Here is a 26,600-nt window from a genome sequence, read left to right on the forward strand (position 1 = left end):
GGGGTTAAAATAAACTGTGATCCTAGAGTAGTCCCTAAAATCAAATTAGACCCCAGACAAGTCCCCTAAATTAATTCCGACTACGGACCAGCTGCTAAAATCAATTCACACCTTAGATAAACCTATGTAAACCTCTGGGGGCATTTTTTATTTTATGGCTGCATTTTTCTCATTTTGGGCTAAAAATAATTTTTTCAATTGGCCTTTATTAAAAATATTGAGCTGTTCTGTCACATTGGGTTAACGGTTTTTCTATCAGTGTGACTGATACTTTGACATTCACTTTGTGCAGTCATCTAATAATCCTTATCTGTAAATTACTAAGAGGTCCTAAACACTTATCTAAGCCCCATTCCTATCAGTAAGATAAGAACTGAGTTATAATGAGTGTTTATAAGGTCAGAGAGCAGAGATAAGGAGTCCGTCAGCTCCCTGTCTGACCGAACAGAGAGAAAATTCAGAACCAGTTACTAGATAAACTCAAAGCTGTGCAGGGAGAACGGCTCAATATTTTTTAATAAAGACCAGCTGAAAAAAATATTTTTAACTCAAAATGAGTGCAATGCAATAATAAAAAAAAATTGACACCAAAGGGTGCACATACCCTTTAAATTATTTAGACCCCAGGGCAGACCCTAAAATCATTCAGACACCAGACCAGCCTTAAAAATCATTTAGAACCGAGGCCAGCGCTAAAATTGATAACACCTGAGACCAGACTATAAAATGATTTCATACCCCCAGACCATCCCTTAAACTGAATTCAGATCCTAGAGCAGTCCCTAAAATCAATGCAGACCCTAGAGCAGCCCATTGAATTAATTTTAGGGGCTGCCCTGAGGTCTAAATAATGATGGCTGATGTTCGAGGTGAGTCGTGCTCTCCAGCCCCTGATGAAGGGCGAAGGTTGGCTCTACAGAACTGACTACTAGCAGGTGTTCACATTCAGTACAAAGGGGCGGAGCCGTGACAACCTCTGTTCTTGAAGCCTGCAGCTTCTCTGTCTCTGCCTGCAGACTTTCTGGAAACACTTAGAAATCTCTTCACCGATATACATCTAGTGTTCAGTATAGGAGGGAAGGAGGGAGATGCAGCTGCAGTATCTGCTCCGCACTGTTATGAGACTGCACGCTGTGAGAGGGGAGAAGGAGCCACAGGTCAGAGACCTCTGAGGGTCTCACACCACAGGAGGGACAAACGCATGGAAGGGCTGCAATCTGCTAGTGAGAATTCAGGCTGAATGAGGGGTGTGGATAGTCTTCTCTTTCTCCTACTAAATGGCAATGAGCAACAAGAGATATCCTTTAAATTTACATATGGGCGGGGCTGTGACACCATCATAGTCTTTTATATGAAAGGTATAGAGGGCTCTTCATGAGGAGTGCGACATCTTACAGGTGATCTGGAGGTAAAGAGCTGGTGAGAAGACCTGGGGCCGGTGGTGTTGGACAACCTGACGAAGGGGTTAGGTGTTAGAACTGGTGGGCTGGAGGGTGTCGGCAGGGGCTACTTCATCCTAGGAGCTGCCCATACCTCATGTGCAGACAGGGCCCAGCTGGTCTAGTGTTGGCACAGCTGAGGCGGTGAGCACTGCTATACCGGACAGGTACCGGTGAGGGGCAGAACATGAGGCGTACAGGGCGAGCGGCCTATATTTAGACGAGAAGAAGCAGAAGTGATTGTCTCATCCAATTTGGCTGCAGGATAATAACTCCCATCATGATTAGTGCGGGAGGAGATGTTTATCCGGGATCTAAACAGACGAGAAATGGAAAATGCATCAACTACAGGAGACATCTGTGATCTGCCGGCACTAATCACCACCATTGTGAGGAGCCCAGAGGACGCGATGTGCTGCGGGTGATAGCTACAACCAGTGCAATGTGCTGCAGATCAAAGATACAACCAGTGCCATGTGCTGCAGCTCAAAGATACAACCAGTGCAATGTGCTGCAGATCAAAGATACAACCAGTGCAATGTGCTGCAGATCAAAGATACAACCAGTGCAATGTGCTGCAGCTCAAAGATACAACCAGTGAAATGCGCTGCAGCTCAAAGATACAACCAGTGCCATGTGCTGTAGCTCAAAGATACAACCAGTGCCATGTGCTGTAGATCAAAGATGCAACCAGTGCCATGTGCTGCAGCTCAAAGATACAACCAGTGCAATGTGCTGCAGCTCAAATATACAACCAGTGCAATGTGCTGCAGCTCAAAGATACAACCAGTGAAATGCGCTGCAGATCAAAGATACAACCAGTGCAATGTGCTGCAGATCAAAGATACAACCAGTGCAATGTGCTGCAGATCAAAGATACAACCAGTGCAATGTGCTGCAGATCAAAGATACAACCAGTGCAATGTGCTGCAGCTCAAATATACAACCAGTGCCATGTGCTGCAGATCAAAGATACAACCAGTGCCATGTGCTGTAGCTCAAAGATACAACCAGTGCCATGTGCTGTAGATCAAAGATGCAACCAGTGCCATGTGCTGCAGCTCAAAGATACAACCAGTGCAATGTGCTGCAGCTCAAATATACAACCAGTGCAATGTGCTGCAGCTCAAAGATACAACCAGTGAAATGCGCTGCAGATCAAAGATACAACCAGTGCAATGTGCTGCAGATCAAAGATACAACCAGTGCAATGTGCTGCAGATCAAAGATACAACCAGTGCAATGTGCTGCAGATCAAAGATACAACCAGTGCAATGTGCTGCAGCTCAAATATACAACCAGTGCCATGTGCTGCAGATCAAAGATACAACCAGTGCAATGTGCTGCAGCTCAAAGATACAACCAGTGCCATGTGCTGCAGCTCAAATATACAACCAGTGCAATGTGCTGCAACTCAAATATACAACCAGTGCAATGTGCTGCAGATCAAAGATACAACCAGTGCAATGTGCTGCAGATCAAAGATACAACCAGTGCAATGTGCTGCAACTCAAATATACAACCAGTGCCATGTGCTGCAGATCAAAGATACAACCAGTGCAATGTGCTGCAGCTCAAAGATACAACCAGTGAAATGCGCTGCAGCTCAAAGATACAACCAGTGCAATGTGCTGCAGATCAAAGATACAACCAGTGCAATGTGCTGCAGCTCAAAGATACAACCAGTGCAATGTGCTGCAGATCAAAGATACAACCAGTGCAATGTGCTGCAGATCAAAGATACAACCAGTGCAATGTGCTGCAGCTCAAAGATACAACCAGTGAAATGCGCTGCAGCTCAAAGATACAACCAGTGCCATGTGCTGTAGCTCAAAGATACAACCAGTGCCATGTGCTGTAGATCAAAGATGCAACCAGTGCCATGTGCTGCAGCTCAAAGATACAACCAGTGCAATGTGCTGCAGCTCAAATATACAACCAGTGCAATGTGCTGCAGCTCAAAGATACAACCAGTGAAATGCGCTGCAGATCAAAGATACAACCAGTGCAATGTGCTGCAGATCAAAGATACAACCAGTGCAATGTGCTGCAGATCAAAGATACAACCAGTGCAATGTGCTGCAGCTCAAATATACAACCAGTGCCATGTGCTGCAGATCAAAGATACAACCAGTGCAATGTGCTGCAGCTCAAAGATACAACCAGTGCCATGTGCTGCAGCTCAAATATACAACCAGTGCCATGTGCTGCAGATCAAAGATACAACCAGTGCAATGTGCTGCAGATCAAAGATACAACCAGTGCAATGTGCTGCAGCTCAAATATACAACCAGTGCCATGTGCTGCAGATCAAAGATACAACCAGTGCCATGTGCTGCAGATCAAAGATACAACCAGTGCCATGTGCTGCAGATCAAATATACAACCAGTGCAATGTGCTGCAGCTCAAAGATACAACCAGTGCCATGTGCTGCAGATCAAAGATACAACCAGTGCAATGTGCTGCAGCTCAAAGATACAACCAGTGCAATGTGCTGCAGATGATACACTACTCACAAAAGTCAAGGATATTTGACTTGTGAGTGAAATTTCCGGATGAACCTAGAATGCCCTCTAACCTTTACAGGTGAACGTAATGTGACCTTCTCTGACCTTCTGAATGCCCAAGTCCAACTGGTCAGTGTTTCAGGACTTTTTGCAAGGAGCTTAACAGCAAAATTCACAACAGGTGTTTGATCCGTGAATCGCCCAATACATTTTGTGGGTCAATTAGAATTGGTATTAAACAGTCCTCCTCATCATGCTGCTCACATTCTGACATCATGAGGCCAAGACGACACCTAACAGTTGATGGACAGTACCTCGCCATTGTGAGGCTTCAAGCAGGATGTTCTCAGATGGAAGTGGCCACCGAGCTTAGAGGGTCAAAGCGTGTCACCAGCAGGTTGTATCAGAGATACAGAGACACTGGAAGAGTCACAGAAAGGCAGAGAAGTGGACCTCCTTTAACCACATCCTATACCGATGACCGCTTCATTGTGTACAATGCCCTGCAGAACCGGATGATGAAAGACACACAACTCCAAGCAGATTTAAGGGAGGTGAGAGGCACCCAAGTGTCACGTCAGACCATCAGCGTGGTCTACGAGTTATGGTACCTGACCGCACCACCAGACACAGATGTCCTTGTCTTGCATGGGCCAGGGAGCTTCTATGTTGGAGGAGGGACCAGGGGCCTCAGTGCTGTTCACTGATGAAAGTTGACGCTGAGCAGAAATGATGGCGGCCAACGTTGTTGGAGATGTCTAGGAGAGCGCTCTGCATCAGCCACTGGTGAGCTTTTGATGGTGGTGGTGGTGGTGTCACAGTGTGGGCAGGTGTGTAGTCCACACCTACACTCTGTGGATGGTCCAGAGACAAGCCCATACTACTAGAAGAACAATCCAGTCATTGTGCCTCTGCGGGAACAGCCTAATGTCATCTTCATGGAGGACAATGCTCCAGCTCATCGAGGTCCCATCATTAGGGAACGGCTGCTGGAGACTGGGGGACCTCACATGGAGCGGCTGCTGGAGACTGGAGGACCTCACATGGAGCGGCCTGAACTTTCTCCAGACCTGAATCCCATTGAAGACCTCTGGGATCAGCTGTCGCCGCGTCCAGTCTACGTAAGTGCCGACTTTCCCCATATAATATCTCTGGAGCCGGAACTTTTTATGTTTCCCATAAATTTCACCCGAAAGCCAAATATCCCGAACTTTTAGTGATTAGTGTAGACGCCAACGAGGCTGGAGATGGTTCTTATTCACATGATTTGTATTTTTTTGTATTATTATATATATTTTTTTGAGGCGTCCATGAAATAAATCAGTTGAAAGCAGCATTAAAATAGAAATGACCTGGTGCCGCTGATCTGGCACTGACGGCACACAGAGGGGGACGCCCCCACATCTTACTGCTTTCATTTTAATGGACCAAATTCATTTAACCCTTCATTTCAACCCTTCTGTTCAAAAACATCAGATATTTATTGAAATCAGTTAAAAGAGTCCTTCTGCCCACTGTGATGCCAGTATTAACGCCCAGAACCTGTTCGGACCAGGCTGAACGCCACTGTGTCTGATGTGGGGCGTCCCCTCTGTGTCTCAGCAGTCCCAGGTCAGTGCCCGTCTTTTAACAATCTACTTCATACTCTTTTGTGCCCATTATTTTTCTTTTAATGCCGCTTTCAACCGATTTACTTCATACCTCCCAACTGTCCCAGATCCGGCGGGACAGTCCCGGCTTACAGTGGCTGTCCTGGTACGGGGAGGTATGTCCTGCTTTCTGGAATCTGTCTATGCGTCCATAGGAAGGGGCACATAACTGGACATACTACTGGGGGCACATAACTGGACATACTACTGGGGGCACATAACTGGACATACTACTGGGGGCACATAACTGGGGGCACAGCTGGGCACATTACTGGGGGCACATAACTGGACATACTACTGGGGGCACATAACTGGGCATATTACTGGGGGCACAGCTGGGCATATTACTGGGGGCACAGCTGGGCATAAATACTGTTTGGGGGCATGAAGAGGACTGGTTGGGATTAGGTGCATGGTTATGTTTTAGGCGGAGCTAGAGGCGTGGCCTAGTGCAGAAAAATATTCCCGTGGCACACCGCACGATGTGTCCCTCTTTGTTCATTTATAGGGTTGCCACCCGGCCGGTATCTCTATTTAGTGGTCCTGCCGATGCCGGTAATTTTTTTCTACCGACAATGTTAAAAATCACTCCCCTCCTCCATTTGCGCTGCTGACTGGAGGACAGGACCTGTGAGGCGTCATCACGCCGGAGTGCGGGTCCTGAGCTTCCAGTCAGCAGCGCGAGCAAATGGAGGAGGGATTCTTTCTTTGGCAGAAGGTGGCACTAACGGGGGCATTATTCTTACTGGGGGTACTAATGGGGGCATTATTTTTATTGGGGGGGCACTAATGGGGGCTTTATTCTTACTGGGGGGCACTAATGGGGGCATTATTCTACCTGGGGGGCATTAATGGGGCAATTACTATTACTGGGGGCACTAATAATGGGGGCATTATTCTTCCTGGGGGGCACTAATGGGGGCACCAATATTATTGGAAGCCACAGTATGATAGCCCACGCCCCCCCCACACCGTGGCCAGTATTTAGGACGCTGACTGCACCTTTTTCTATCACTTAGGATAAGTGTCCTGAAAATTCATTAAATAAAAACTACAGATGATGTGAATAGTGAGGAATAAGAAAGCGACCTGAGCCCGGTATATACCAGACCCCCCCAGTATATTACAGCCAGGCTCAGGGCTGCTGTCAGTCACACTAGGCCCAGTATATACCAGACCCCCCCTGTATATACCAGACCCCCCCAGTATATACCAGACCCCCCCAGTATATTACAGCCAGGCTCAGGGCTGCTGTCAGTCACACTAGGCCCAGTATATACCAGACCCCCCCAGTGTATTACAGCCAGGCTCAGGGCTGCTGTCAGTCACCGGCCCAGTATATACCAGACCCCCCCTGTATATAGCAGACCCCCCCCCCAGTGTATTACAGCCAGGCTCAGGGCTGCTGTCAGTCACACTAGGCCGCAGGCAGACTAGTCTACAGCTTTTTGCCAACCACCTGCTACCATTGAATGGCGGACATGACGTCACTCACCAATCTATAGGGCAGAATTATGAAGAAGGCGTGGCTTACCCTGACCAATGACGCTTGATGAAGTGAGTGAGATGCCGCGCATTCGCGGCGGCCAATGAGGACGTAGTGGGCGGAGTCTGGGAGGCGGGGTCACTGTGGAGAGGGAGCAGCACAGGTTCAGTCTGTGCCCGGGACTGGAGACGGGCGGAGAGGGGAGAGCTGCGCTGCTGGGGTCGTCTGTTCCGTATTTACCCCCCTGTCATAGGTGAGAACATGGCGGCAGCCGCCCGGTCACTGCCCCTGGGGGATCCTTGTTTCCGGGGAGAGAGCGGGAAGCGGCGGCTGCCGTGGTGTGTGTGCCCCGGAGCCTCCTAATGCTTATCACTAGTGTAATGTGTTTTCTGTGGAGGAACTATATCATCTACATAGTGGGGAGGGGTGTATGAGGGGCCCCTGGGGTTACTATATGGGTGTATGATGAGGGGCCCCCGGGGTTACTATATGGGGTATATGATGAGAGGGGCCCCTGGGGTTACTATATGGGGTGTATGATGAGAGGGGCCCCTGGGGTTACTATATGCGGTGTATGATGAGAGGGGCCCCCGGGGTTACTATATGGGGTGTATGATGGGGACCCCTGGGGTTACTAGATGGGGTGTATGATGGGGCGGGGTGGCCCCTGGAGTTACTATATGGGGTGTATGATGGGGACCCCTGGGGTTACTATATGGGGTGTATGATGAGAGGGGCCCCCGGGGTTACTCTATGGGGTGGGTCCTGTGTGAGGGTGTAGCCCTGGGGTTACTATATGGGGGGTGGCCCCTGGGTTTACTCTATGGGGTGTATGATGGGGACCCCTGGGGTTACTCTATGGGGTGTATGATGGGGACCCCCGGGGTTACTCTATGGGGTGTATGATAGGGACCCCTGGGGTTACTAGATGGGGTGTATGATGGGGCGGGGTGGCCCCTGGAGTTACTATATGGGGTGTAGGATGGGGGGTGGCCCCTGGGGTTACTCTATGGGGTGTATGATGGGGCGGGGTGGCCCCTGGAGTTACTATATGAGGTGTAGGATGGGGGGTGGCCCCTGGGGTTACTCTATGGGGTGTATGATGGGGCGGGGTGGCCCCTGGGGTTACTCTATGGGGTGTATGATGGGGCGGGGTGGCCCCTGGGGTTACTCTATGGGGTGTATGATGGGTCGGGGTGGCCCCTGGGGTTACTCTATGGGGTGTATGATGGGGCGGGGTGGCCCCTGGGGTTACTCTATGGGGTGGGTCCTGTGTGAGGGTGTGATATGCAGGGCAGTAATACTACATCTGATGGCGGTCTGTGTCCGTGTCCTGGTCCTGAGGAGTTCTTATCGGGGGTGGGGTCGCTGTCCAATATCGGGGTGTAAAAATTGGGCTACCTGGTGATTTTTGGGTGCGGTAGAGATTGTAGTGTAGCAGCCATAGAGGTGATGGGGGTCGCAGCGTAGAAATGAGTGCGCCACCAGTGATTTCTATGGCTGCAGTGCGACACTTGGGCGTGCGCCACATGGTGCACCCAAAATAACCGTGTAGCTGATATAGTGCGAAGGACACAGGCGTGTTATATAGGGAGGTTATATCTAGGACTGGTATATGGCTATACTTTACTAGGGCGTACTCTACAGGACGTTGCGGTATGGGGGGGGGGGGGGGGGGGAGTACATGCCCGTCTGTATCCGCCCCTCTCTCCATGTACATCACATATCTGACCAACGTCATTTACCTTCTATTTACCATTTATCATCTTCTGACCACCTAGCGTAGAGATCTGATTGGACTACATGGTGGTCATGTGACAGGTGTCGTGCCCGAGTATCACAGTATAGCAGGGCAGCCATAGAAACTACGCTGCGATACTTGATGTGACACCTGACTAAGATTGCCGTGTAGCCGAGCCCTTAGACAGGTGTTAAGAGTGTCAGGTCCCCGAGCTACTTGAGAAACCTTGGCGCGGTGCTCGGGCTCAGACATGTCCTCCACCGTAGGATATGTTGGCTAATCTCTCAATTTTAAAATCAGTTTGAGGGTTTAGTAAGACCGCAGAGCGCACCTGTCTGTGCTATTATTTTGTTATATTGATTATCACATCCACATAATTGCTATCTTGTGTAGGATGTCTATTGTGGTTCGCTGCGGGCATTCTCCATTGTATGCATTTTTGCTGGGGATCGGCATTAGCAACGGGCCACAAGTGCAGGATCTGCTCCCCTATATATACTCACCTAAAGAATTATTAGGAACACCTGTTCTATTTCTCATTAATGCAATTATCTAGTCAACCAATCACATGGCAGTTGCTTCGATGCATTTAGGGGGGTGGTCCTGGTCAAGACAATCTCCTGAACTCCAAACTGAATGTCAGAATGGGAAAGAAAGGTGATTTAAGCAATTTTGAGCATGGCATGGTTGTTGGTGCCAGACGGACCGGTCTGAGTATTTCACAATCTGCTCAGTTACTGGGATTTTCACGCACAACCATTTCTAGGGTTTACAAAGAATGGTGTGAAAAGGGAAAAACATCCAGTATGCGGCCGTCCTGTGGGCGAAAATGCCTTGTGGATGCTAGAGGTCCGAGGAGAATGGGCCGACTGATTCAAGCTGATAGAAGAGCAATGTTGGCTGAAATAACCACTCGTTACAACCGAGGTCTGCAGCAAAGCATTTGTGAAGCCACAACACGCACAACCTTGAGGCGGATGGGCTACAACAGCAGAAGACCCCACCGGGGACCACTCATCTCCACTACAAATAGGGAAAAGAGGCTACAATCTGCACGAGCTCACCAAAATTGGACTGTTGAAGACTGGAAAAATGTTGCCTGGTCTGATGAGTCTCGATTTCTGTTGAGACCCTCAAATGGTAGAGTCTGAATTTGGTGTAAACAGAATGAGAACATGTATCCATCCTCTGATGGCTGCTTCCAGCAGGATAATGCACCATGTCACAAAGCTCGAATCATTTCACATTGGTTTCTTGAACATGACAATGAGTTCACTGGACTAAAATGGCCCCACAGTCACCAGATCTCAACCCAATAGAGCATCTTTGGGATGTGGTGGAACGGGAGCTTCGTGCCCTGGATGTGCATCCCTCAAATCTCCATCAACTGCAAGATGCTATCCTATCAATATGGGCCAACATTTCTAAAGAATGCTATCAGCACCTTGTGGAATCAATGCCACGTAGAATTAAGGCAGTTCTGAAGGCAAAAGGGGGTCCAACACCGTATTAGTATGGGGACACTAATAATTCTTTAGGTGAGTGTATATACACAACTGCATGTGGGTTTGAGCACTTCCTGCTTGTTTAATACCACGCCATTCTTTTCAGTTTGTATTTATAATACTGCCTCCTATGTACAAGAATATAACTACTATAATACTGCTCCTATGTACAAGAATATAACTACTATAATACTGTTCCTATGTACAAGAATATAACTACTATAATACTGCCTTCTATGTACAAGAATATAACTACTATAATAGTGTTCCTATGTACAAGAATATAACTACTATAATACTGCCTCCTATGTACAAGAATATAACTACTATAATACTGCTCCTATGTACAAGACTATAACTACTATAATACTGCTTCTATGTACAAGAATATAACTACTATAATACTGCCTTCTATGTACAAGAATATAACTACTATAATAGTGTTCCTATGTACAAGGATATAACTACTATAATACTGCCTCCTATGTACAAGAATATAACTACTATAATACTGCCTCCTATGTACAAGAATATAACTACTATAATAGTGTTCCTATGTACAAGGATATAACTACTATAATACTGCTCCTATGTCCAAGAGGAAGTATATTCACACGCGTTAGATTTGTTGTAGTCAGTAGGGTTAACAGACTCGTTAGAGAAATGTCAGCATCGCGTCTATTGAGGAAAGTTGCCCTGGATATCTGGAGCAGTCATCAGTCTCCTGAGCTCAGGTCCTACAGATCACGGTCTCGTCTTTGGCATGGTTGCGGTTTTCTGCTGTGAGGGTCTGGTGTTGAGTTGGTGATCTGCAATGTCACTGGGCTGCTGATGGAGCTGTGGTTTGCTCACCATGCTAGGAATACCTCAGCAGGTCACAGCGGCAGTCGAAGCTGGTGGAGTCAGGACTGCTCAGGCGACGTCTGCTCTGAGACTTACTGACCCTCTTAGATGTGGGGTCACAGCGGTGCAGGATTATTCCTCGGGAAGCTGCTGCCTTCGTCAGATAAATCTTTCCATCAGCCTCGGTGATTGCGGCTGATAAGCCCCAGAAGGTTTCTCTGCTCCTGATGTAGATAGACATGTGGAAGACGTTGCTGAGATCTACCATGTGTCTGCACACAGACGAGAAGATGCCATGTTTAGGTCACAGGCTGCACTTGTGATATTTTTGCTTATTTTAGGGGTGCAGAGCTGACATATTTGAAGCACAGGGCATGTGGGGCTAGGCTTATATCCGTGTTGGAAACCTCCATCACCGATCCTGTGTTATGACAGACCTCATGATATAAAACCTGTGGACCACGTTACTGTAGGGGGCTTAGTCAAGCGCTGTTGGTGGCCATCGTGTGACAGCATGGTGGTTATCTTCATTCTGCTCTTGCAAAGGAAATGAGAAATGCCGATGTGAGCCAAAGCACTGTCAGTTTGACAAGAGACCTAAAGAAGGCCCCGAGTGACTCCTTGTGGTTGGCCAAAAGCTGCCATACACATGAGCTTGGTCATCCCCAACGACTAATTACAACCACTGATCGTTTGCCCTTTTTATGTGTCACGAAAGACAAACTATGAGACAGATTTGTGAAAATTCAGAGTGGTTGGATGTAGTTTTTGTGCCAAACAGATTGTCACCCGATCGATGGGTCCCAGAGTCTGAGCTTGTCAAGTAGTCATTTTATCTTCTGTTCGGGTCAAGAACTTTAGTCTTCACAGACTGACCATGAAAGACAAGACAGTTGTCATCTACTCTGGATCAACCAGTAAATCCAGTAAATCTCTATCTACTGGTTTCTGAGTGAGGTGAAGACAAGGGCAGGTGTGGCTCTTGGGTTTGGATGGATGCCACGGTCCAGGACTGTGTCCAGGTTGAAGACTTTTATCCTGTGGCCTCCTGGGTAGCTGACCTCCATATTGCTGGACTGTTCTAACCATGCAGAAGTGGGAATGGTCTGTCGCAATCTACACGTTTTGCTGAGCATGAAAGTACGTTTTGTGCCTGCACTGCTGCCTAAAGAACATTTCTGCAGTATGTCTGATCCCTCAACCACCCGGCTGTAACATTAGAAGAGCTCTGAGGATTTGGTGCCCAACCAAGAACTGCCCATCACAAGGAGAACTATGGCACCCATTTACTCTTATCTGGAAGGCTTTGAACGGTCATTCTTGAGATCCTTTGTAATTCCTCCTTTCAGAGTATGTTTATGGGCCACACGTCCTCCTTAAAGGGGCCTTCCCATCTCCTGGGACCAGCCAAATGGACTATGCTATGCTGTTTCTGGAACTTCCACACCTTCTTCACCTCCTCCTTTAGGGCTTTTTATTTTTTGGACATTCATTGTTTCATCTGCTATGTAGCGTTTGTGTCCCGGTAGACAGAAGGTGGACGGTTCGATGGTCTTTGCACCTTCTGGCTCCCTCTATTTTAGACTGACTTGCAGATAATGAAGTGGTGAGGTGTGAACATCTCCTACCCCTGGACCTTTCTACGTCCTCTCCAGTCTGGCTTGTGCAAGGTTTGGGATGCGGGTGATGAGGAGTCACAGCTCTCTCTCTCAGATGTGACTACCTTGCCTCTGGCAGTGTGAAAGCGTGATCTCACACCCAGTCTGTACTGTCTTGTCACGTAGCGTTTGCTGTGAAGACTGAGGGGACAATGTAATTGGAGGTAAAATAAGTCTCTGATCTTATGACTGTTATATGCTGGATGTGATCTCCTCAGATGGTTGTATAAAGCATCGATGGCCACTGGTCACGCCATGTCCATACGTTTCGAGAACATAGAATGTTCTAGATGTGTTGGCTATAGACTGGAGATCTGCAAGTCTGGAATGAACACCTGCTCCTGACTCTGTCTCCGTGAGGAACCTTCATCTGCGTCCAGAGCAGCTTTAATGTGATTTCAAAGGATTGTCATACAATTTGCATGTCTTAGTGCAACAATGGTAGAAAAGCCGCGCGGAGCTCCTTCTGAGCCCGTCATGTGTCGCGTGAGATAATGGAGTATTTAAATAGGGGGATTGTTGAGCTCCGAGGCTTCTAAGCTCCTGGAATGGAAGAAATCCTTTTGAGATATTTCCTTGCACCCCCAAGGAGATGCCGACTGTGTACAGTGTCCGTAACTCCTTGAGTTCTCCTCATTGTCTAGATCAAAGGGGTGCAGTGTATATAGGGGTTCAGCAGAAGACATAGGTTGAAGTTTGGGAGTGATGAGACCTCCAACCCATAGTGATCTTACATCAACCATTTAGTGGATTCTTCTCCTCGAGAAGCCGGTCTGCATAGCCTAACAGTGATCCGTTAATTGAAGAAATCCTCCGAGACCTCATTCTGGGTGGTCCCTGCTTCAACTGGTTATAACCTGTTTAAGTTGTATGGCTCCCCTTATCTGTCTGTGTAGTGTCTAATGAAGAAATCCTCTTCATCTTCTCTGCCTTTCCGTCTTCCTGACTCCATTCGGGTATCTTCTGATCCCTGGTCTGTTTATTTCCGGACAGGCTCACGTGCTCTGCTGCAGTCAATAACTGGCATCAGCGGGACATGTGCCGCCTCATCGGTGACCTGTCCCAAAGCGGTATATCAGTCCAGGGTCACACCTTGGGGACACCTCACCGATGAGGCGGCACATGTCCACGTGTGTACCCTGACCTGAAGGGAGTTGCAGGTAGTGGGGGAGTGTGTGTGTGTGTGCGCGCGCGCGGATGTCTTCCCTGCCCCCCCCCCCCCCCCGGGTCCTTGTGTGCGTGGATGTCTCCCGCCCCCACCACCCCGGGTCCTTGTGTGTGTGCGCGCGCGGATGTCTCTCCCCCCACCCCTCCCCGGGTCCGTGTGTGTGTGCGCGCGAATATCTTTCCCCCGGGTCCGTGTGTGCGCGCGGATCCTCCCCTCCGGCTCCTCCCCTCCGGCTCCTGGCCTGCGTGCGTGGATTACCCCTAGAAGTAGGTCACCTGCCAGGTGGAAATATTAGGGTGCTAACCGGGACAAGGACATGGTCTGATGTGAAATGTTGATAGTCGTACCCCATAGGTGACACTATGTCCTCTGTGTACGCCTCTGCTGACCGTGTGCTCTGTGTTGGACAGGTACTGGCGCTTGTCAAGAATGGACTCCGATTTCTGACGGGAAGGTTGTTGCTGGTACAATAGATGGCTGCAGCTAAGAAAGGTAAGTGCTCGCCCTACCCCTTATATTATAGACCCACCTATTCTAAATATCAGTCAGTTAACCCCATGATGCCACTGCCACCCCCATTACTCACCCTGGGCAGAGACTTGTGAAGCCGTTTCTGCTAATTACACATTAATTACATATGATCGACATGTGCCCTGGTGCTCTGCGCTGTCCCTGGGCTGTATTGACCTCGTTCATATGGGCTTGGTGTGTGATCTCCATCAGTGGGGTCACTCAGTAACCTCATTCAGCAGCCGCTGTCATGTGTGAACGGACAAACCCCCAGAAGGCAATCCCATCAGTGACCCTCTGCTCATTGTGTCACGGCTCAGACTGCTGGCGGCCATATTACTGAAAAGCGTGGCTCCAAAGTTAATTAGAGCCCGTGCTGTTCAGGAATCCTTGTGTACAGTACTAATCGTCTACACCGTCATGCCTCAGGATGGTATGTTACTCTCTTCGCCCCGAAAACTCCATACCGCCAAGTAATGTACTGTATGAACAGCGGGGACAGGATAAGACAACTGTTCTGTGCACATTTCTGCTTGTCACATCCAGTGCATTGGACGTTCTCCCAACAAGCTGAATATTTGACATTCACCAGTGTGAATGCTGTAATACTGCCTCCTATGTACAAGAATATAACTACTATAATACTACTATGTACAAGAATATAACTACTATAATACTACTATGTACAAGAATATAACTACTATAATACTGCTCCTATGTACAAGAATATAACTACTATAATACTGCTCCTATGTACAAGAATATAACTACTATAATACTGCTCCTATGTACAAGAATATAACTACTATAATACTGCTCCTATGTACAAGAATATATCTACTATAATACTGCTCCTATGTACAAGAATATAACTACTATAATACTGCCTCCTATGTACAAGAATATAACTACTATAATACTGCCTCCTATGTACAAGAATATAACTACTATAATACTGCCTCCTATGTACAAGAATATAACTACTATAATACTGCTCCTATGTACAAGAATATAACTACTATAATACTGCTCCTATGTACAAGAATATAACTACTATAATACTGCTCCTATGTACAAGAATATAACTACTATAATACTGCCTCCTATGTACAAGAATATAACTACTATAATACTGCTCCTATGTACAAGAATATAACTACTATAATACTGCTCCTATGTACAAGAATATAACTACTATAATACTGCTCCTATGTACAAGAATATAACTACTATAATACTGCCTCCTATGTACAAGAATATAACTACTATAATACTGCTCCTATGTACAAGAATATATCTACTATAATACTGCTCCTATGTACAAGAATATAACTAATATAATACTGCTCTTATGTACAAGAATATAACTACTATAATACTGCTCCTATGTACAAGAATATATCTACTATAATACTGCTCCTATGTACAAGAATATAACTACTATAATACTGCCTCCTATGTACAAGAATATAACTACTATAATACTGCCTCCTATGTACAAGAATATAACTACTATAATACTGCCTCCTATGTACAAGAATATAACTACTATAATACTGCTCCTATGTACAAGAATATAACTACTATAATACTGCTCCTATGTACAAGAATATAACTACTATAATACTGCTCCTATGTACAAGAATATAACTACTATAATACTGCCTCCTATGTACAAGAATATAACTACTATAATACTGCTCCTATGTACAAGAATATAACTACTATAATACTGCTCCTATGTACAAGAATATAACTACTATAATACTGCTCCTATGTACAAGAATATAACTACTATAATACTGCTCCTATGTACAAGAATATAACTACTATAATACTGCCTCCTATGTACAAGAATATAACTACTATAATACTGCTCCTATGTACAAGGATATAACTACTATAATACTGCCTCCTATATACAAGAATATAACTACTATAATACTGCCTCCTATGTACAAGAATATAACTACTATAATACTGCTCCTATGTACAAGAATATAACTACTATAATACTGCTCCTATGTACAAGAATATATCTACTATAATACTGCTCCTATGTACAAGAATATAACTACTATAATACTGCCTCCTATGTACAAGAATATAACTACTATAATACTGCCTCCTATGTACAAGAATATAACTACTATAATACTGCTCCTATGTACAAGAATATAACTACTATAATACTGCTCCTATGTACAAGAATATAACTACTATAATACTGCCTCCTATGTACAAGAATATAACTACTATAATTCTGCTCCTATGTACAAGAATAGAACTACTATAATACTGCTCCTATGTACAAGAATAGAACTACTATAATACTGCTCCTATGTACAAGAATATAACTACTATAATACTGCCTCCTATGTACAAGAATATAACTACTATAATACTGCCTCCTATGTACAAGAATATAACTACTATAATGCTCCTATGTACAAGAATATAACTACTATAATACTGCCTCCTATGTACAAGAATATAACTACTATAATACTGCCTCCTATGTACAGGAATATAACTACTATAATGCTCCTATGTACAAGAATATAACTACTATAATACTGCCTCCTATGTACAAGAATATAACTACTATAATGCTCCTATGTACAAGAATATAACTACTATAATACTGCTCCTATGTACAAGAATATAACTACTATAATACTGCTCCTATCTACAAGAATATAACTACTATAATACTGCTCCTATGTACAAGAATATAACTACTATAATACTGCTCCTATGTGAGGATATGATATAGCGGGTATTTTCTGGCTGTGTTGTGGCACTTTGGGATTTGGACTGCATAGGGTTAATCCTTCTTTCTTTCTTTAGGTGTAAAGCAGAAAGTGTCGGGCGTGCGCTTTGCGGGCTTGTCTGAGGAGGGCGCTCCCGGTCATGTGCACTTTGAAGAGAAGCTGCATGACTCGGTGGTGATGGTCTCTCAGGAAGAAGATGGCCATTACTTGGTGAAGGTACGAGCCGGAGGGAGGGAGCGCCGGCAAGCTGTTAACCCTCTGTGTGCCTCTTGGTGTGTGAGACTTTCTATGTCATGATGTTCATCTCTCCATCGTGCACATATCTGTCATTCCTCGGCCTGTGACGTGGGGTCGGTGTGGTCTTTGTGGGGACGTGTGGCTCGTCGGTGCTGTCTGCCGCTTGTCTCCTGTGGACGGCGGTCTCGGGATGACTGCCTCTCTGCCTGTGACGTGGGGTCGGTGTGGTCTTTGTGGGGACGTGTGGCTCGTCGGTGCTGTCTGCCACTTGTCTCCTGTGGACGGCGGTCTCGGGATGACTGCCTTCTAACACAAGCAGTTGAAGATTTAAACTGGGCACGTGCGACCACCTCAGTGAGGTAGACAGGGTAATATGGAAAAGAACAACCAGCAGGTGGCGCTATACAGATGCATTTTATTGAATAACTCAGCGGCTATGCTAAACTTTTAATTACATTCAATTACAAAAGTGTTCAGATCCAGGGGCTGGTTTTAAAATGTAATTTTTTTTTTTGTGGTGCGACCCTTTAAAGGGGGATTCTTTGCAGTGAGGTCAGTGGTGCTGGAAAGTCTGTGAACCCTTCACATTTCTGCTTAAATTTGCCCTAATGCTGCATCAGATTTTCCGAAAAGTAGATACAGAATCAAATCAAGCAAAAGGAGTCAAAAATATAAGATTTGATCATTTATTGAGGAAACTAATGCGATAGTATGTGAACCCTTGCTTTCGGTATGGGGCGGGACCTCCTTGTTGATTAGTCCTGCACATTGGCGTGGAGGAGTTTTAGCCTGTTCCTCCCTATAAAACCGCCTCGGCTCTGGTATGTTGGCGGTTTCCTCCGTGAACGTCTCTCCGTGTCTTTTCTATCTTGACTGTGACTCTGCCATATCTTCAGCTCGCGGACAGATGTCCGGACGCCTTCCTTTTAGACCTTGGGACATTTTCCTCAATCAATAAGTGACCGCCTCTGATATTTTGGACTCGTTTGATTTTGGTTCTTTATCTTTTAAGGGCTTTGTAGTTTTAGGTCAAATTTATGCAGAAATCTAGAATATTCTGAAGGGTTCACAAACCGTAAAGCACCACTGGGTGCTCTGGCGGGCGAGCTGTCTGGGCCCCTGGCAGGTGTGCAAACTATGGGGGGTCCCCGGGCAGGCGGGTTAGCGCTCTGCGTCCACCTGCTGATACTCCCTATGGTCGCTGAGGCACTAGGGTACCCAGGACCTTTTGGGGGTCGGAGCTTCCCTCATGTCCTGTCTCTCTTCCTCTGTCAGGTCGGCTTTCTGAAGATCCTGCACAAGTATGAGATCTCTTTCACACTCCCCGCGCTGCAGCGACTTGGGAGGAATATTTGTGCCGTTCCTTTTCCAAACCTGAACCTCAGAGTGACGAACATCACAGCCGCGCCTGAAGGTAAGTCCACCGTCCGGCTATGAGCGGCACTTACCATGTGCTCCACTGTAGACCCCTTACCCAAATCTTAAGGGGGGGGGGGGGGGCATCTTTGAGGCTGCCAATGGGTTGTCTCCTCTCAGACATTGGAGTTGTACCACCACTGTTAGGTGCAGGTCCTTTCTCTAACACCTGCTCCCATTTACAGAATTGGGCCCCCAAAGTGAAGTAGAGCCCCCCACCACGCAAACGCCGGCCACGCTCCAATCACTTCTAGGAGAGTTCCGATAATCTCCAGCACTCCGAAAGAAGTGAATGGAGAGCTTCCTGCGCATGCGCGGTGGGCTCTGCTTCGCAGGTCCCAAAGCCGCGACCTGTTCCTGTCCGACATTGGTGTCATATTGTAGAGATATGCCAGCAGTGTCTGATCTGCCGCAACCCCTTTAATTTTACGCCCTTTCCAAAGCTTTAGCCCACCAGACATCCCCTTTAAGCCTTGCTGGTGCTGCTGGACGAAGGCCGAGTTGAATCCATGGCGTGATGGTGTATTGAAGGAAAAGTGCAAATATTGCTTAAAGGGGTCCTCCGGGGATTAAGAAAATGAAAATACTTAAATGTTACTTTCTAATAAATATATTCCCATTTTTCGTTAGTTATAATGGCTCGTTTTGTCTATGGAGCAATCACTAGGAGAAATAAAATGGCTGCCGTCCTATTGATACACACCGAACCTGTCCTAATCACACATGAAGGACAAGTTACTTCACAACACTGAGCTAAAGAGCTGCCTCATCCTCTCTGCTCTGTGGGAATGGAAATGATGATGAGGAGGGTGGGGGTAATCAGCAGCAGCTCTTACATGGAGTCTCCATTGCCACAGTTCGTCCTGTCCGTCCTCTCTGTACTTCATGTCTCCTCTGAACTGAAGTTCTTATCTGTATTCACGACCATAATCCCTGACCAGTAGAGAGGAGGACGAGGCAGCTCTTTACCTCAGTGTTGAGAAGTAACATGTCCTCCTGTGTGATTAGGACAGGTTTTGTGTGTACTAATAGGACAGCGGCCATTTTGTTTCCCCTGATGATTGCTCCTGACAAAAGGAGCTATTATAACTAATGAAAGGTATTTGGAAATATAAGTAATATAAAGTAATATTTAAGTATTTTCATTTTCTTAATTACCGGAGAACCCCTTTAAGTAACTGTAAGGGGCCATCAAATGGCTGCTGGGGTCCAGATCTTGTTTAATCTCCTGAGCCATCGAGCGCAGCTCTGGAGGACATGGATTAATCCTGATGCATTGGGCCCCGGGGGTTATAATGTCCCGCCTGCACTGTACACAATTTATCGGTCTTTGCTCTACAGATTGTGGGAGCCGCGCAGAAGCCACTTGTCTTTAATGAGTAAACAGGTAATTGCTGAATATCCGGATGATTAATACGAGCAGTCTCCGCCGCCGCCTCCCGCATTATAAAACCATTAGTGCTCGGGAAGTAAACATACTGTGTATTGGTGCGGAGGAACATACTGGAGGCTCCCTTCCTGGCTGCTCACTGTTCAGACCTGCAGATTATAGAGGACTTCTCCTGTACAGCCTATGGCGAGGGCTCCGATGGAGGATGGTGGTGGGGTGTATCAATGAATTGTACTTATTTGTACCCAAATTACAAGCTACTGACTATTATCTTGATTAATGACTTCCCCCGTTTAATGTCTGCAGCGCCTAAGCAGATCTTAGTGTCTCATAGTTGCACATTATACTGTGCGCAGGCCCATGTGACCACAGCTGGTCCGTGGTGGTCACATATACAGCTTCTGCCTTGTGAGAGAGCAGACACAAATAGCAGCTGGAGCAATGCGTGAGGGGGTAGGACGCTGCTCACAGGGAACACCGCCTGAGCTCTGAACCTGCAGCTCCACAGGCAGACATGTCGGAGAGAAGGAGGTTACTGCATAGAAATATACGTTATAACCATTAGAGGAGACCAGGTAGCTGCTTCATGGAGAACGCCCCCTGAGCTCTGAACCTGCAGCTCCACAGGCAGACATGTCGGAGAGGAGGAGGTTACTGCATAGAAATATAGGTTATAACCATGAGAGGAGACCAGGGAGCTGCTCACAGGGAACGCTCCCTGAGCTCTGAACCTGCAGCTCCACAGGCAGACATGTCTGAGAGGAGGAGCTTACTGCATAGAAATATAGGTTATAACCATGAGAGGAGACCAGGGAGCTGCTCACAGGGAACGCTCCCTGAGCTCTGAACCTGCAGCTCCTCAGGCAGACATGTCGGAGAGGAGGAGCTTACTGCATAGAAATATAGGTTATAACCATGAGAGGAGACCAGGGAGCTGCTTCATGGAGAACGCTCCCTGAGCTCTGAACCTGCAGCTCCACAGGCAGACATGTCGGAGAGGAGGAGCTTACTGCATAGAAATATAGGTTATAACCATGAGAGGAGACCAGGGAGCTGCTCACAGGGAACGCTCCCTGAGCTCTGAACCTGCAGCTCCACAAGCAGACATGTTGGAGAGGAGGAGCTTACTGCATAGAAATATAGGTTATAACCATGAGAGGAGACCAGGGAGCTGCTCACAGGGAATGCCCCCTGAGCTCTGAACCTGCAGCTCCACAGGCAGACATGTTGGAGAGGAGGAGCTTACTGCATAGAAATATAGGTTATAACCATGAGAGGAGACCAGGGAGCTGCTCACAGGGAACGCCCCCTGAGCTCTGAACCTGCAGCTCCACAGGCAGACATGTCAGAGTGTAGAATATTACGACATAGGCATGAGCGAATCGGGTTCAGACTGCTGTATCCAACCAGATTTCTTTGGAGACTTTGTTTAGAATGTGCGCTTCGTGCCGCAGTAATGTATGGGCCCCGCTGAGCCACAAGTGACGAGAGACTTGCTTAGTCTCGTTCCTGTGACCTTACAGATCGGTTCTGCGCATACATTATGGTTTCAAATTCCAAAGCCGACCTCTGCTTCGTTAATGAGTCACACAACCAAGCAAGTCTCTTGTTACTTGTGGCGAGAAGAACAAGGCCTCAGCGGGGCCCATACATTTTACTGCGGCCCAGAGTGCATATTCTAAACTGGTTTGGAGAGCAGTTCGAACCCAATTCGCTTAAACCTAGTTGTACATTCACTATAAACCACCATTTATTCCAGGATGCTGTACGTATGGAAAGGTGTATACATAAGACAAAAACAAGTACAATGCACATCGTAGAAACTGTTACAGAAGGAGAGCGGGTCCTGCCTGCGAGGCCTTACCCTCTACAAGGGATGGGGAAGACTTGGGTAGAAACTGGTCCTATTGTGGTATAGAGGCAGCAGGTTGTAGGGTTGTCTGAAGAGGTAGGTTTTTTAGGTTCCTCCTGATGGTTTCCACTGTAGGTGAGAGTCTGACCTGTTGGGGTATAGAATTCCAGAGTACGGACGGGGGCAGCGCGGGAGAAATCCTGGAGGAGATTATGGGAAGAGCAGATAAGAGGAGAGTAGAGGAAGAAGTGTTGAGTGTTGTGAGGATTGAAGACTCGGGAGATGAGGGGACAGCTTGTGGACTGCTTTGTGTGTCATGGTGTTTTGTACTGGATTCTGTGGGCAACGGGGAGCCAGTGAAGGGATCGGCAGAGACTCCTGGCTCTGGAACGTGCGGATCCAAGATATAATTTTTGCTCTGTAGGCAACAGGATGGAAAGGGCTTGGATGTGTGGTTTGAAGGACAGGCCAAAATCTAAGGTTACTCCAAGGACGTGGGCTTGTGGGACCAGGGAGAGCGTGGAGCCTTGACGGACAGGTAGGTCTGTTGACAATTCCAAGTTCTAGAGTAATCCAGAATATATATATAAGTCTGTATGGCTGTGCAGGTGCTGGGACCCCCACAGTCCCAAGAACACATGGTCTGGGGGCCCTTAGGCCACCTGCACATGTTGTGGATTGCATGTAGACTTGCAGAAATTGCACACAAATTTCCTTGTGCGTTTCGAAATCTGCACGTGCTTCTTCTTCATCAAATCCGGTTTTGCCGCAGAACTTGTCTTCCATTGAAAAGGACAAAATCTGCACCAAAAATCGGAAAGAATTGACCTGTCGTGGACTTCAGTCCGCAGGGAGCGTACATGAGGTTTGTCCAGTGTCCTACACGGTGCCAGTCCTGGATTACGCTGCTGTTTTCCGGCGCGAGAAGCCGCGCGCAGGAACTTTATGGAATGAGACTTGTCTGTTGATTCTGGGCTATCCTCGCTGTTGCCAATTAAGAGATTTAATTAGTGAGGAGCGTCTGTTCCCAGGGGCTTCCTCAGCAGATTCATCTAGATGACTAATGAGGGAGGGCAGCGAGCCGACATACAATACCTATAGAGCGGAGGCTTAACCCTTAACATTAGGGCCCGCAGGAGGTTTTGCATTTGTGTCGCTGTGTTTTTAGGGCCGTATTGGGACAAGTTGTCATTTTCATTAATGTTTATCATTTTTTAGGGGGGGAAATAGGGAGAATAAAAAACAAAACAAAAAAACATTATCAAGAAATGCTTTACCTTTCTTCATTTGTTAACATTTTATAAGTTTTCTTCTCGTGGAGGCCATCTTATAGCGCCTCCTCTGCTGCTCGCTAGTTATTTTGGTCCTCTCCCTGTGGATCGGCCATCCTCTGTAGACGGGCACGCTGTGTTCCCTCTGCAGATTGTGTTATCAGCACATGAATGAGGCTGATTTCCCGAATGCCAGCCATGGGCGGATAGACGGGGAGCGTGAAATACCAAGATATCTGCTGCTTAAAGGAGCAGCGCTCTGACAGCCCGCCACCCGGGGCAGACTCATAGGAACCTACCTGACGCTGGGTGCCCAATATACATGGTATCCGCTGGATAAAGACTGTAGATCTCCAGCTCGGCTGCCCTCGGAGAGGTTTCTGCCTCTGCAGACGATAGAGATCTTAATTTCTTGTTGCAGTTTTCGATTCTGTTGCAGATTTTGCTGCATTTATTTAACCAGGTGTGCAAACATACCCCAGTCTTATCTGGACTGACCCTGCCGGGTCTCCTGGATGAGGAGTGCGACCGGTAAGGCTGCCTTCACACTCGCCTTTTTGACGCAGTGTATGAAACTAGAACTGGAGGAGGCTCTTCCTGTACCCGCTCTACAGTGCTCTCCTGACAATGGCTTCAAAAACGGCACGTGTGAACGCAGCCCAAAAGCTACCGGATTGGACGTGAGCGATGCTCGCCCTTTATGACTGCACCCAGGTTACCCATCACCCTTGTCTCATCCCTCCGATCCACGCCATTCATGATTCTGTTCTTTCTCCGCAGGACACTGCATTAAATGTGAATACACGGCTCATAAAGAAGGCGTCTTAAAGGAAGAGATGATGCTGGCCAGTGAGACCAACCATAAGACTCTCGTCAAAGTGGTGGTCCAGGCGCGGGTCCTGGGTAAGAGGGTGCTGCTCGCTGGCATGCATGAGGCTACTGTGTTCACACAGGGCGATTACACTGCAGACAGGCAAAGTAGATGACATTTTAGCAAATAATCTGCAGTGTAAATTGACCTCCACCCGGATTTCCCTGTTTGCAGGGTGAAGTCGGCGACTAATCTGCATGTGGTGGTACCCCGGGGCTCAGTGAGGGCACATCATTAGCACACGGTCCCCACTGACTCCTATCTGAAGGTCATCTCAAGGAGAAATCACACGACGGCCAATACAAGCGTCGGCCCAAAGGGCACCGCCCGGCTCCGTATTTACCTCCATTATCAGCAGTGCATCGGCTGCGGTGCCCTTTGGGCCGACGCTTGTATTGGCCGTCGTGTGATTTCTCCTTGAGATGACCTTCAGATAGGAGTCAGTCAGACTGGGAGCACTCTGTAGCTTCTTCATGCGGAGCCGTCTGATTTCTATTACAGACTGTAGATTATAGAGCTGGGGGGGGAGTATGACATGGACTCTGTAAGAAAAAGGGGGCCTCCATTGTAGCAAACTGCATGCTGGTAGTTGTAGTGCTATACTCTCAGGAGGGCTGCTGCTTGCTGATCATTCAGGTGGATGTGTCTTGACTGGAGGCATTTGTGTTCACCCATCATGTGTCCTCTCGTTGCAGACCGCCATCACGGCACCCCGATGCTGCTGGATGGAGTGCGGTGCATCGGGGCTGAGCCGGAGTACGACTCTGAACAGAGTGACTGGCACGGCTTTGACTGACGTCGCTGGTGGATTATGAACAGTCGCCCTCTTTGTGCCGCTCAAACCTATAGCCATGAAGATTGTAGGGATCGGGGGGAGTCTCGGAGGAGGGGACTGGTGCCCTCTGCTCGGCGGAGGGTACATAGCGGATGGAGCCCCTGAACCCCCGTGGCTTTGTGTCATTGTGTCTTTACCTTCGTCAGTACCTCTTATATAGCCAGCTCCCAGAGAGCCGCCGCCGTCGTCGCGTCCTGCTGTGCATTGATAGCTGCCGCCAGTCCCTCAGGTACGAGGACGTGAGTCGGGGGCTGGACCGGCATGTGGTGATACATCAAAAAATAAAAATATTTATTTTTACGTGATTTCCACCTGACATTTATGAAAACGTAGACCGTGGGGTCCGCTGCAATTTACTTATTTCAGAATCCACTTCGCCGTCCGCCTCAGAGCGCAGATAACGGCCCGGTAAGATGGTGATGTGGCTCCACACCAGGACGGATAGCAGACGTAGACGAGCACATTGACTTGTACGAATTGAATTTGTTCAGAAATGGGCCTCCTTGAGCAGCGAGGGGGAGGCCCTGCTGCTGCTGCTCAACAGACCCGCCCCAGACCTCCTGCACGACTGTGCATGCGCTGCTTACGTCGGGCCACACCTTGAAGTGTAACAGCACGGCGCCAGATGTCCAGGGCCAGTCTGTCGAGCAGGAGCTGCCCCCCCTCGTCGCTCTACGAAGCTTATTACTGAACACATTTGATTCGTACGAACTGATTCACTCGTCTCTAGTCAAAAGTGAACGAGTTGTCGCCATTAATTTATAAGCGAGCGAGCGCGACCTGTTCTCCCATCGCAGCGGAGGCTCCACCGTCTATCCTGCGGATGGGAACACGCAGCTCACATTACGGCCGCGCCTTCTGTATGGAGATGAGTTTTCTGTAGAGATGGGAGTGATTGTTCCAGGAATGCTCTATGCGTCATCCCCGCCCGGCTCCGTATTTACCTCCATTATCAGCGGCTGGAAACAATCTAATAATAAACCTGTCAGCCGTCGACAGGCAGCAGACGTGGACTACGTCATGGACACCGCCTTTTACAGGTCTAAAAACAGAAGTAGGTGGAGAAAGGACCCCCCGGGACCCCACGCTGATATAGATATAGTCCCATGTCAGATTCACAGCAAGGTCAGCTGAGCAGGTATGCATGCTGGGAGTTGTAGTTTCACAGCACCTGATGTTCCGATCTAGTCTGACTAGAGTCTGCAGCCGGAGCGCGCACTGCGCAGGATATCGCAACCTCTTAGAAGACGTGACCTTGACGAAGATTGAGGGGGAAAGGTCATCTGTGCTTCAGCATTGCCCGTACTTGGAGCAACCCTCTATATTTAGGTTTGACGCCCTCTAGAAAGGAGGTGGAAACAACCTCACAACCTGTAAAACCCTCTGCCAGTGTGAACAGAGACATGAACCTGCTGGAAAGTTCCCGGACCCTTCTCTGTCCTCAGTG

General features: G+C 47.6%; 1 protein-coding gene across 1 annotated transcript; it reads left to right on the top strand.

Moving 5' to 3' along the window:
• Positions 1 to 7,219: 7,219 nt before the first annotated feature.
• On the top strand, positions 7,220 to 25,458 carry C2H20orf27 (chromosome 2 C20orf27 homolog). Its single transcript, XM_040419394.1, has 6 exons — positions 7,220 to 7,335; positions 14,408 to 14,489; positions 17,358 to 17,497; positions 18,794 to 18,932; positions 24,228 to 24,350; positions 25,014 to 25,458. The coding sequence occupies exons 2-6, from the start codon at positions 14,471 to 14,473 to the stop codon at positions 25,112 to 25,114; spliced, it is 522 nt and encodes a 173-aa protein (XP_040275328.1). The 5' UTR covers positions 7,220 to 7,335; positions 14,408 to 14,470; the 3' UTR covers positions 25,115 to 25,458.
• The last annotated feature ends 1,142 nt before the right edge of the window (positions 25,459 to 26,600 follow it).

Source organism: Bufo bufo, chromosome 2 (assembly GCF_905171765.1).
Source record: "Bufo bufo chromosome 2, aBufBuf1.1, whole genome shotgun sequence".
NCBI lineage: Eukaryota > Metazoa > Chordata > Amphibia > Anura > Bufonidae > Bufo > Bufo bufo.

Coding starts and splice junctions, on each gene's coding strand:
- C2H20orf27 (XM_040419394.1), top strand. Junction 18,933..24,227: donor CATCACAGCCGCGCCTGAAG/GTAAGTCCACCG, acceptor CTTTCTCCGCAG/GACACTGCATTAAATGTGAA. Junction 24,351..25,013: donor GGTCCAGGCGCGGGTCCTGG/GTAAGAGGGTGC, acceptor CTCTCGTTGCAG/ACCGCCATCACGGCACCCCG.